The 14,051-nt window shown below is 41.2% G+C and overlaps 1 protein-coding gene across 1 annotated transcript in view; it reads right to left on the bottom strand.

Annotated features, from left to right (window-relative positions):
- LOC138322089 (ATP-dependent RNA helicase A protein-like) overlaps positions 1-14,051 on the bottom strand; it is a 63,300-nt gene that overhangs the window by 5,314 nt on the left and 43,935 nt on the right. The window contains exons 25-27 of the mRNA XM_069266145.1: positions 12,322-12,809; positions 5,673-5,806; positions 5,298-5,413 (exon numbers count right to left, since the gene is read on the bottom strand). Coding sequence (XP_069122246.1) covers positions 5,298-5,413; positions 5,673-5,806; positions 12,322-12,809 — 738 coding nt within the window. The remainder of the gene's footprint in view (positions 1-5,297; positions 5,414-5,672; positions 5,807-12,321; positions 12,810-14,051) is intronic.

Raw genomic sequence — 14,051 nt, forward strand, 5'->3', positions numbered from 1 at the left:
CAGTTATCCTAGGGCAATAAGATTGTTTGATGTGACTTTTGACTAGATCTTACCAGTTATCTAGGACAATGAGATTGTTGATGTGACTTGGACTAGATCTGATCAGTTATCTAGGGCAATGAGATTGTTGGTGTGACTTGGACCAGATCTGATCAGTTATCTAGGACTATGAGATTGCTGGTGTGACTTGGACCAGATCTTACCAGTTATCTAGGACTATGAGATTGTTGGTATGACTTGGACCAGATCTTACCAGTTATCTAGGGCTATGAGATTGTCGATGTGACTTTGACCAGATCTGACCAGTTATCTAGGGCAATGAGATTGTTGTTGTGACTTGGACCAGATCTTACCAGTTATCTAGGGCAATGAGATTGTTAATGTGACTTTGACCAGATCTGACCAGTTATCTAGGGCTATGAGATTTGTTGGTGTGACTTGGACCAGATCTTACCAGTTATCTAGGGCTATGAGATTGTTGGTGTGACTTTGACCAGATCTTACCAGTTATCTAGAACTATGAGATTTTTGATGTGACTTTGACCAGATCTGACCAGTTATCTAGGACTATGAGATTGTTGGTGTGACTTGGACCAGATCTTACCAGTTATCTAGGATTATGAGATTGTTGGTGTGACTTTGACCAGATCTTACCAGTTATCTAGGGACAATGAGATTGTTGATGTGACTTTGACCAGATCTTACCAGTTATCTAGGGCAATGAGATTGTTGATGTGACTTGGACCAGATCTTACCAGTTATCTAGGGCAATGAGATTGTTGATGTGACTTTGACCAGATCTTACCAGTTATCTAGGGCAATGAGATTGTTGATTGTGACTTGGACAGATCTGATCAGTTATCTAGGGCAATGAGATTGTTGGGTGTGACTTTGACCAGATCTGACCAGTTATCTAGGACTATGAGATTGTTGTGTGACTTGGACCAGATCTTACCTAGGGCTAGTTATCTAGGGACTATGAGATTGTTGACTTGGTACAAGTTTGACAATGAGATTGTTGATGTGACTTTGGACCAGATCTTACCAGTTATCTAGGGCTATGAGATTGTTTGATGTGACATTTGACCAGATTATACCGGTTATCTAGGACTATGAGATGTGACTTGTGGTTTTGATGTTTTTTTGTGACTTGGACCAGATCTTACCAGTTATCTAGGACTATGAGATTGTTGATGTGACTTGGACCATGACATTTACCAGTTATCTAGGGCAATGAGATTGTTAATGTGACTTTGACCAGATCTGACCAGTTATCTAGGACTATGAGATTGTTGGTGTGACTTGGACCAGATCTTACCAGTTATCTAGGGCTATGAGATTGTTTGTTGTGACTTTGACCAGATCTTACCAGTTATCTAGGACTATGAGATTGTTTGATGGAACCAGTGACTTTGACCCAGACTTACCAGACCATACCAGTTATCTAGGGCAATGAGATTGTTGTTGTGACTTGGACCAGATCTTACCAGTTATCTAGGGCAATGAAGATTGATTGATGGACTTTGACCAGATCTTACCAGTTATCTAGGGGCTATGAGATTGTTGGTGTGACTTTGGACCAGATCTTACCAGTTATCTAGGGCTATGAGATTGTTGATGTGTGACTTTGACCAGATCTTACCAGTTATCTAGGACTATGAGATTGTTGTGTGTGACTTTGACCAGATCTTACCAGTTATCTAGGACAATGAGATTGTTGATGTGACTTTGACCAGATCTTACCAGTTTATCCCTAGGACTATGAGATTGTTTGGTGTGACTTGGACCAGATCTTACCAGTTATCTAGGGCAATGAGATTGTTGATGTGACTTTGACCAGATCTTACCAGTTATCTAGGGCAATGAGATTGTTGTTGTGACTATTTGACCAGATCTTACCAGTTATCTAGGGCTAAATGAGATTGTTTGATGTGACTTGGACCAGATCTTACCAGTTATCTAGGTGTTCTATGAGATTGTTGGTGTGACTTGGACCAGATCTTAGCAGTTATCTAGGACTATGAGATTGTTGTTGATGTGACTTTGACACAGATCTTACCAGTTAATCAAGGGCTATGAGATTGTTGTTGTGACTTTGACCAGATCTTACAGTTATCTAGGGCTAATGAGATTGTTGATGTGACTTGGACCAGAGATCTATACCAGTTATTAGGACTATGAGATTGTTGATGTGACTTTGACAGATCCTTACCAGTTATCTAGGGCTATGAGATTGTTGATGTGACTTTGACTAGATCTTACCAGTTATCTAGGGCAATGAGATTGTTGATGTGACTTTGACCAGATCTTACCAGTTATCTAGGGCAATGAGATTGTTGATGTGACTTGGACCAGATCTTACCAGTTATCTAGGGCAATGAGATTGTTGATGTGACTTTGACCAGATCTTACCAGTTATCTAGGGCAATGAGATTGTTGTTGTGACTTTGACCAGATCTGACCAGTTATCTAGGGCAATGAGATTGTTGATGTGACTTTGACCAGATCTTACCAGTTATCTAGGGCAATGAGATTGTTGATGTGACTTGGACCAGATCTTACCAGTTATCTAGGGCAATGAGATTGTTGATGTGACTTTGACCAGATCTTACCAGTTATCTAGGACTATGAGATTGTTGGATCGTGACTTTGACCAGATCTGACTAGTTTATCTAGGGCAAATGAGATTGCTGGTTGTAGAACTTGGGCCAGACCTTACCAGTTATCAAGTCAATGAGATAGTGGAATTTACTTATGATCTTACCAGATTGTCAATGGTTATGACTTTTAACCATGACCAGATTGTTGGTTGTGACTGGACGCAGACATTATCCAGTGACTTATTTTACCAGTATAGGGCAATGTGACATGACCAGATCTGACCATTTATATCTATTGTCAATATAGATTGTTGAAGTTACTTTTGACTAGATCTAAACAGTTATCTATGACTATGAAATGTTGATGACTTGGACTAGATCTGACCAGTTATCTAGGGCAAAATGAGATTGTTGGTGTGACTTTGACCAGATCTTTACCAGTTATCATAGGCTATGAGATTTGTTGGTACTTGTGACTAGATCTGATCTCGAGGTTATCTAGGAGGCAAATGAATTGTTGTGTGACTTTGACCAGACCAGTTATCTAGGATTGCTATGAGATTGTTTGTGTGACTACCTTGACCAGATCTTACCAGTTATCTAAGGACTATGAGATTGTTTGTTTGTGAACTTGACCAGATCTAGACAGTTTGATCTAGGGCAATGTGAGATTGTTGGTGTTGACTTGGACCAGATCTTACCAGTTATCTAGGGCAATTGGAGATTGTTGATGTGACTTTGACTTGGACCAGATCCTTACCAGTTATCAAGGGCTCAATGAGATTGTTGATGTGACTTGGACCATATCTACCAGTTATCTAGGGCTATGAGATTGTTGGTGTAGACTTGACCAGATCTTACCAGTTGATCTAGGGACTAATGAGATTGTTTGATGTGACTTGGACCAGATCTTACCCAGTTATCTAGGGCTACAATGAGATTGTTTAGTGTGACTTGGACCAGAGATCCTTTACCAGTTATCTAGGACTATGAGATTATTGATGAAGTGACGTAGTTGACCAGATCTTACAGTTATCAAGTGACTATTGAGATTGTGGGTGTGACTTTGACCAGATTCTTACCAGTTATCTAGGACTGATGAGATTGTTGATGTGACTTTGACTAGAGTCTAACCAGTTAACAAGGACTATGAGATTGATTGAGTGACTTGACCAATCTTAACAGTATCTAGGGCAATGATATTGATTGTTGATGTGATGAACTAGATCTTACCAGTTAATCTGATCACCGTTATCTAGGACGACTGTAGATTGTTGATATGTGACTTCGGACCAGATCTTAACCAGTTATCTAGGACTATGAGATTGTTGAATGTATGACTTGTACGACCAGATCTGACCAGTTATATAGTCTTAGGACTAAGAGATGTTGATGTGACTTTGACCAATCTGACCATGACCGGTTATCTATAGGACCTATGAGATTGTTTGATGTGACTTGGACCAGATCTGACACAGTTTATCTAGGCTATGAGATTGTTGTAGTGTGGACTTGGACCAGATCTGACCAGTTTATCTAGTGCAATGTGAGATTGTTTGATGTTGACTTGGACCAGATCTGACTAGTTAATCTAGGGCAATGAGATTGTTGGTGTGACTTATGACCAGATCTTACCAGTTATCTAGGGCTATGAGATTGTTATGTGTGACTTTGACCAGATCTGAACCAGTTATCTAGGGCTATGGAGATTGTTAGTGTGACTTTGACCAGATAACTTACCAGTTATCTAGGACTATGAGATTTGTTGGTGTGACTTGGGACCAGATCTTACCAGTTATCTAGGGACTATGAGATTGCTTGTGTGACTGGTGACCAGATCTGGCAACCAGTTATCCTAGGGCTAATGACCGATTGATTATGTGTGACTTTGGACCGAGATCTGTACCAGTTATCTAGGATCAATTATGAGAATTGTTGATCGTGACTTGGACCAGATAGATTCTTACCAGTTATTCTAGGGCTATGAGATTGTTGGTGTGACTTGGTGACCAGATCTTACCAGTTTAACTAGGGCAATGATATTGTTGTGTGACATTTGTGACCAGATCTTACCAGTTATCTAGGGACTATGAGATTGTAGTTGTGTGACTTTGACCAGATCTAAACCCAGTTATCTAGGCAAAGACCTGAATTTTTGTGTGACTTTGACCAGATTTACCAGATTATCTAGGTCAAATGAGATTGTTGATGCTGACTTGGACCAGATCTTGACCAGTTATCTAGGGCTATGAGATGTGTTGATGTTACTTTGACCAGATCTGACCAGTTATCTAGGGCTATGAGATTGTTGTTGTGACTTTGACCAGATCTTAACCAGTTTATCTAGGACTATGAGATTGTTGATGTGACTTTGGACCAGAGCTACTAAGTTATGGATAGGTCAATGATCTTGCTGGTGAGTGACTTGGGCAGACCTTACCATTTATCTAGGGCACATGAGGATTGTTGAAGTGACTATGACAAGAGTCTACCAGTTAGTCAAGATGCAAAGAGATGTAGATTGTGACTTATGGGCCAGACCTTACCAGTTATCTAAGGCAAAGAGATTGCTGTGTGACTTGGGCCAGTATCTTACCAGTTATCTAGGGCAATGAGATTTTTTGATGGTGACTTTGACCAGATCTTAACCATTATCTAGGGCAAATTATATTGTTGTGTTACTTGTCCAGATCTTACCAGTTATCTAGGGCTATGAGATTCTCGTTGTAGGTGACTGAGCGAGAGGCAAACAACAACATCTGTAGAGGGGAGACCATCGTCATCTGTTTACATGATACAGCCCGTGTACGGATCTACAACATAAAATCCGTATAATTTACGATTAATTTAACATGGTCATGATTCTGCCTCTGAGATCTACAACAGAAGAGTTTGTACATAACACAATTGCACGATCATAGAAAGGGCAAGATTATAGATGCATAATAATACTTTTGGTCTCATGTTGAGTGGATAAGTATAAGAACAAACCTGAAATGTTCAAGATAATTCATGATCAGATTTGTTTGTGTTCTTGAAATATAGTGAGCTGTGTTAAAGTAGAAAAGTTACCCTTCCTCTCCGAAGATGAAGTACGGTGATGGGAATGCGCACTCGTAGTTGCGTTAACAGTTTACAGAAGAATATAAGGACGAGGGCAGCTCTACTCTCAGAGGTCATCAGATGTAACCTTGGTCGCTTATTGACTTTGTGGAAGACACATCCATCAGACAAGGATATAGAGGCCCATTACACAGCAATGTTATGCACCTATATCAGTCATAAGGATAGAGGCCCCATACACAGCAATGTAATCACCTATAACAGACATTAGGATATAGAGGGCCACATACACAGCAATGTTACACCTATAACAAGCATTAGTATAGAGGCCCATACACGGCAGTTGTTCTGACCCTATAACAAGACAATAGGATAGAGGCCCGTACACTGCAGTTTTATCACCTATAACAGACATTAGGAAAGATGCCCATACACCAATGTTATCTCCATATACTAACAGACAAAAGGAGAGAGGCCCTTAACACGGGCAATGTAATCACCAATAGAGAGCCATTATGATAGAGAGGCCCATACACAAGCAATGTTATCACCCTATAAACAGACATTACGATAGAGTGCCCATACACGGCAATGTGTTATCACCAATAATCAAACATTAGGATAAGAGGCCCATACACAGCAATGTTAACCAGCTCTAACTCACATTAGGTCAGAGAACCTATACACAGCAGTGTCTTTGTGGAAAAGAGACATTAGGATAGAGGCCCAAACACAGCCCACAAATGTTATCGACCTATAACAAGACATTAGGATAGAGGCCAGAACACATCAATGTTATCACCTATTAAAAGACATTAGGATAAAGTCCCATGAACACGGCAATGTTTATCACCTATCAACTGACATTATGATATAATGCCTATACGACAGCGAAAAGTAATCACCTATAGAACAGACATTAGGATAGAGGCCCATACACGGCAAAATGTTATCACCTAATAACAGAACATTAGGATAGAGTGCCCATACCCAGCAATGTATCACCTATACCAGACAATTAGGTTAGTAGCGCCCATACACGAGAAAATGTTATGCACCTATAACAAACAGATAGTAAAGTAGGCCCATACACACATCCAATGCGTATATCAACTATAACAAACATTAGATAGAGGCCCCATACACAGCAACTCAAGAGTTATCTACCTAAAACATACAATATAGGATATAGGGGCCCATACACAGCAATGATCTCCCACCAATAACTGACATTAGAGAAAGAGGCCCCATACACATCAAATTTGTCACCTATAACAAACCTAATGATAGATGCCCATACAGCAGCACTGTTATCACCTATAACAAACATAAGGATAAGAGGAGAGGGCCCATACACATGCAATGTAGTCACTATAACAACATTAGGATAGCGATGCCCATACAACAGCACATGTATCTCCTATAACAGACATTAGGATATATGAGGACCCATACACAGACTGCAATGTTATCAGCCTATAACAGACATATGAAAGAGGCCCATACACGGCAATGTTTTTCACCTATAACAAACATTAGGATATGTCCCATACACACAAAGAAATCACCTATAACAACACAATAGGATCGAGGCCCATACACAGCAAAAGTTTATCACCTATAAGAGACATTAGGATATAGGAGCCCATACAACAGCAATGAAATCACCGTATAACAACATTAGGAAAGAGGCCCGAAACACAGCAATCGTTTATCACCTATATGAGTACATTAAGGAAAGAGGCCCATACACAGCAATGTTAGGGCCCATCAACAAAAACAAACTAAAGGAATAGAGGGCCCATACACTGCAGTATTATCCACCTAAAAACAAACAATAGGATAGAGGCCCCATACAGCATCAATGTTATACAACCTATAAAAAACATAAGGATATTAGCGGCCCATAACACGCAAATGTTATCACCGTATAACATACATTAGGGATAGAGTCCCAATACAACAGCAAAGTTATCACCTATAACATATTACATAGGATAGAGGCCACATGACACATGCCAAGTTTAACACCTAAAAGAAGAACCTTAAGGGATAGAGTTCCCATACCCAGCATGTGTTTATCACCTTATAACAAACATAAGGATTTAAGGCACCAAACACAGCAAAGTTATCACCTCATAAACAGGACATTAGGATAGAAGTCCCATACACAGCATAGTTTATCACACACCTATAACAGACATTAGTAAAAAGGCCCATTACACAGCATTGTATCACCAATAACAACACGACAGTAGGATAGAGGCCCATACACATCAGTGTTATTCACCTATCACTGAAATTAGGATAAGAGTTGCCCAGTACACAGCAATTGTTATCAACCTATAACATGACATAAGGATAGAATCCCATACACATCAGTATTACACCTATAACAACATTAGGATAGAGTGCCCGATACACGCAGTAGTTTAATCACCTATAACAGAACTATTAGTAATACGTGGTCCCATACACATCTATGTTATCACTCTATCACTGACATTAGGATAGAGGGTCCCATACACAGCAAGTGTTATCACCTATAACAAACCATTAGGAATAAGAGGCCGCATACAACATCCGCTGCAATGTTATCACCTATAACAAACATTAGGATAGAGGCCCATACACAGCAGTGTTATCACCTAAAACAGACCATTATGATAGAGCCCATGACACAGCAATGTTTACACCTATTAACAACGGATTAGGGATAGAGCCCATACAACTATCAATGTTAATCACCTAAAACTAGGACAGTTAGGATAGAGAGCCCATAAACACACAATGTAATCACCTATAACTAGACATTATGGATAGAGGCCCATACACAGCAATGTTATCACCTATAACAGACATTAGGATAGAGGCCCATACACAGCAATGTTATCACCTATAACAGACATTAGGATAGAGGCCCATACACAGCAACATTAGGATAGAGGCCCATACACAGCAATGTTATCACCTATAACAGACATTAGGATAGAGGCCCATACACAGCAATGTTATCACCTATAACAGACATTAGGATAGAGGCCCATACACAGCAATGTTATCACCTATAACAGACATTAGGCATAGAGGCCCATACACAGCATCAATGTTATCACCACAAACATTATAGCCCAAAAGACATTAGGTTATATCACATAACAGACATTAGAGATGCCCATACACAGCAATGTTATCACTATAACAAACATTAGGATAATGGAGCCTATACACAGCAATGTTATCACCTATAACAAACATTAGGATAGAGGCCCATACACAGCAATGTTATCACCTATAACAGACATTAGGATAGAGGCCCATACACAGCAATGTTATCACCTATAACAGACATTAGGATAGAGGCCCATACACAGCAATGTTATCACCTATAACATAACAGTTAGGATAGAGTCCCAAGACCAGCAATGATTATCAACTATAACGAAACATATAGAGGATAGAGTGCCCATACACAGCAATGTATCATACCTATAACAAACATTAGGATAGAGTGCCCATACACCAGCAGTGTTTATCACCTAATAACAGACATTAGGATAAGGCCCATACACAGCACTGTTTAACACCTATAACAGACATTCGGATAGAGGCCCATACACAGCGAAGTTATCACCTATAACAAACATTAGGATAGAGGCCCATACACAGCAATGTTATCACCTATAACAGACATTAGGATAGAGGCCCATACACAGCAATGTTATCACCTATAACAGACATTAGGATAGAGACCCATACACAGCAATGTTATCACCTATAACAGACATTAGGATAGAGGCCCATACACAGCAATGTTATCACCTATAACAAACATTAGGATAGAGGCCCATACACAGCAATGTTATCACCTATAACAGACATTAGGATAGAGGCCCATACACAGCAATGTTATCACCTATAACAGACATTAGGATAGAGGCCCATACACAGCAATGTTATCACCTATAACAGACATTAGGATAGAGGCCCATACACAGCAATGTTATCACCTATAACAGACATTAGGATAGAGGCCAATACACAGCAATGTTAATCACCTATAACAACAATTAGGATAGAGGCCCCCATACACAGCAATGTTATCACCTATAACAAACATTATGATAGATGCCCCAGACACAGCACTGTTTCACCTATAACAGACATTAGGATAGATAGGCCCATACACAGCAGTGTTATCACCTATAACAGACATTAGGATAGAGGCCCATACACAGTAATCACCATAGGGCAAAGCAGTGTTATAGGCCCATACCATATAATAACAACATTAGGATAGAGGCCCATACACAGCAATGTTATCACCTATAACAAACATTAGGATAGAGGCCCATACACAGCAATGTTATCACCTATAACAGACATTAGGATAGAGGCCCATACACAGCAATGTTATCACCTATAACAAACATTAGGATAGAGGCCCATACACAGCAATGTTATCACCTATAACAGACATTAGGATAGAGGCCCATACACAGCAATGTTATCACCTATAACAAACATTAGGATAGAGGGGCCCATACACAGCAATGTTTTCACCTATAATCACCTATAGAGTCCCATACACAATCATGTTATTACCATATAAGGACATAGGAGGGCCCATACACAGCAATGTCACCTATCATTAGATAAACCTATACACACAATTGTTATCACCTATAGCAAACAGTTAGGATAGAGGCCCATACACAGCGCAATGTTATCACCTAATAACAGACATTAGGCCCAAATAGCAATGTAATCACCTATAACAGACATGTGAGGATAATGCCATACACAGCAATGTTATCACCTATAAACAGACATTAGGATAGAGGCCCATACACACATCAATGTATATCACTATAACAGAACATCTAGGATAGAGGCCCAAACACAGCAATGTTATCACCTATAACAAACATTAGAAGTAGAGGCCATACACAGCAAATGTTATCACCTATAACCCAAACATTAGCGGATAGAGGCAGCATACACATCAATGTTATGCACCTATAACAGACATTTAGGATAGAGTGCCGATACACAGCAATGTTTATCACCATATAACAGACATAGGATAGAGGCCCATACACAGCAATGTTTATCACCTATAACAAACATTAGGAATAAGGCCCATACACAGCAATGTTATCACCTATATGAGAGAATAGGATAGAGGCCCATACCCAGCAGTGTTATCACCTATAACAAGACATTAGGATGAGGCACCCCATACAAGCAATGTTAACACCTAGTACAGACATTAGGAACGAGACCCATACACAGCAATTTTATCACCTATAACAGACAAGAGGATAGAGGCCCATACCAGCAGTGGTGTATCAATCACCTAATAACAGACATTAGGAAATAGGCCATACACAGGCAATTGTAATCACCTATAACAAACATTAGGAAAGAGGGCCCATAGCACACAGTGTATATTCACCTATAAGCAAGACATTAGGATAGAGTGCCCATACACAGCAATGTTTCAACCTATAACAGACATAAGGATCAGGCCCATACACAGCAATGTTATCACCTATAACTAAACATTAGGATGTTACCAGCAATGTTATCACCTATAAAACATTCAACAACATCCCAGAATGTTCACACAGACCTACATCAAACATCCCATGATGTTCCAGCTGTTACACTACACAACATCCCTGGATGTTAGAGCCCTGTCAGTTACACTATAACAAACATTCCCTGGAAGCTGTCGGACCTACACTAAACAGGCCCATACACAGCAATGTTACATAGCACCTATAACTGCCACACCAAAAACACCGGTGTCGAAACATACAAAACATCCCTGGTTGTTCCACGCTGTCGATCATTACTCCAACTTCTTGGTTGTTTCTGCCTGTTTTGAGTATACTCTTTCTTCCCTTGTTTTGTTCCTGCTGTCAACTCTACACCAAAGCACCTGGATGTCCTCCAGTGTCGACATGCCCCTGCACATACATACTTGGTTGTTCAAGCTGGCGACTTATACCAAACTTCCATGTATGTTCCAGCATGTCGACTGCACTAATTCCACTAGGTATTGTTCCAGCTGTGACTACATCAATACCAGCCCTGGATGTTTCATGCTGAGTCCTTACAACAAACATCCCTGGTTGTTCCAGGTGTAGTACGACAAAATAAACCATCCCTGGTAGTATGTTCCTGATGTCGAATGCAACCAACAGTCCACTCTAGTCGTTTTCTGCGGTAGTATTCTACATCACATAACCTAGATGTGTTCCATCTTTACGACATACACTTACATCATACTGGACTGTTCCCTGGCCATGTTCCAGCTGATCGACCTACACAAAACATCCCTTGATGTTCCCAGCTGTCGACTACACAAACATCCCTGGATGTTCCAGCTGTCGACTACACAACTACACCTGAAAGTCTGTTCAGTTCGTAGATACACAAACATCCCTAGATGTTCCAGCTGTAGACTACACAAACATCCCTGGATGTTCCAGCTGTCGACCTAACACAAAATATCCCTGGATGTTCAAAGCTGTAGACCTACACAAAAACATCCCTGGATGTTCCAGCTGTTCGACCTACACGAAACATCCCTAGATGTTCCAGCTGTAGACACAAAATCCTGGATGTTCCAGATGTCGACTGCACAAACATCCCTGGGTGTTCCAGCTGTCGACCTTCACAAACAACTTGGATGTTCCCTGTTGATGTTTCCAGCTGTACACTACACAAAACATCCCTAGATGATGTTCCAGCTGTCGACTACACAAACATCCCGGGATGTTCCAGCTGTCGACTACACAAACAACATCCCTGGATGTTTCCAGCTGTCGACCTACACAAACATCCCTGATGTTCCAGCTGTCGACTGCACAAACATCCCTGGATGTTCCAGGCTGTCGACTACACAAACATCCCTGGATGTTCCAGCTGTCGACTACACCAACATCCCTGGATGTTCCAGCTGTCCGACCTACACAAACATCCCTAGGATGTTCCAGCTGTCGACTACAAACAACATCCCTGGATGTTCCAGCTGTCGACTGCACAAAACATCCCTGGATGTTCCAGCTGACGACTACACAAACATCCCTGAATGTTCCAGCTGTCGACCTACACAAACATTCCAGGATGTTCCAGCTGTCGACCTACAAAACATCACTGGATTGTTCAGCTGTTGTAGACTACACAAAACATCCCTGGATGTTCCAGCTGTCGACCTACACAAACATCCCTGTTGTTCCAGCTGTCGACCTACACAAACATCCCTGGATGTTCCAGCTGTAGACTACACACAAACATCCCTGGATGTTCCAGCTGTCGACCTACACACAAACATCCCTGGTGTTCCAAAGCCCTACAAAAACAATGATGTTCCAGCTGTTGACTACACAAACATCCCTGGATGTTCCAGCTGTCGACTACACAAAACATCCCTGATGTTCCAGCTGTCGACTTACACAAACATCCCTGGATGTTCCAGCTGTAGACTACACAAACAATCCCTGGATGTTCCACGCTGTCGACTACACAAACATCCCTAGATGTTCCAGCTGTAGACTACACAAACATCCCTGGATGTTCCAGCTGTCGACCTACAAAAACATCCCTGGATGTTCAAGTTGTAGACTACACAAACATCCCTGGATGTTCCGGCTGTCGACCTACACAAACATCCCTGGATGTTCCAGCTGTCGACTACACAAACATCCCTGGATGTTCCAGCTGTCGACTACACAAACATCCCTGGATGTTCCAGCTGTCGACCTACACAAACATCCCTGGATGTTCCAGCTGTCGACTACACAAACATCCCTGGATGTTCCAGCTGTCGACTACACAAACATCCCTGGATGTTCCAGCTGTCGACTACACAAACATCCCTGGATGTTCCAGTGTGTCGACTACACAAACATCCCTGGATTGTTCCAGCTGTCGACTACACAAACATCCCTGGATGTTCCAGCTGTCGACCTACACAAACATCCCTGGATGTTCCAGCTGTCGACTACACAAACATCCCTGGATGTTCCAGCTGTCGACTACACAAAACATCCCTGGATGTTCCAGCTGTAGACCTACACAAAACATCCCTGGATGTTCCAGCTGTCGACTACACAAACATCCCTGGATGTTCCAGCTGTCGACCTACACAAACATCCCTGGATGTTCCAGCTGTCGACTACACAAACATCCCTGGATGTTCCAGCTGTAGACTACACAAACATCCCTGGATGTTCCAGCTGTCGACCTACACAAACATTCCCTGGATGTTCCAGCTGTCGACCTACACAAACATCCCTGGATGTTCCAGCTGTAGACTACACAAACATCCCTGGATGTTCCAGCTGTCGACCTACACAAACATCCCTGGATGTTCCA

Source organism: Argopecten irradians, chromosome 4 (assembly GCF_041381155.1).
Source record: "Argopecten irradians isolate NY chromosome 4, Ai_NY, whole genome shotgun sequence".
Classification (NCBI taxonomy): domain Eukaryota; kingdom Metazoa; phylum Mollusca; class Bivalvia; order Pectinida; family Pectinidae; genus Argopecten; species Argopecten irradians.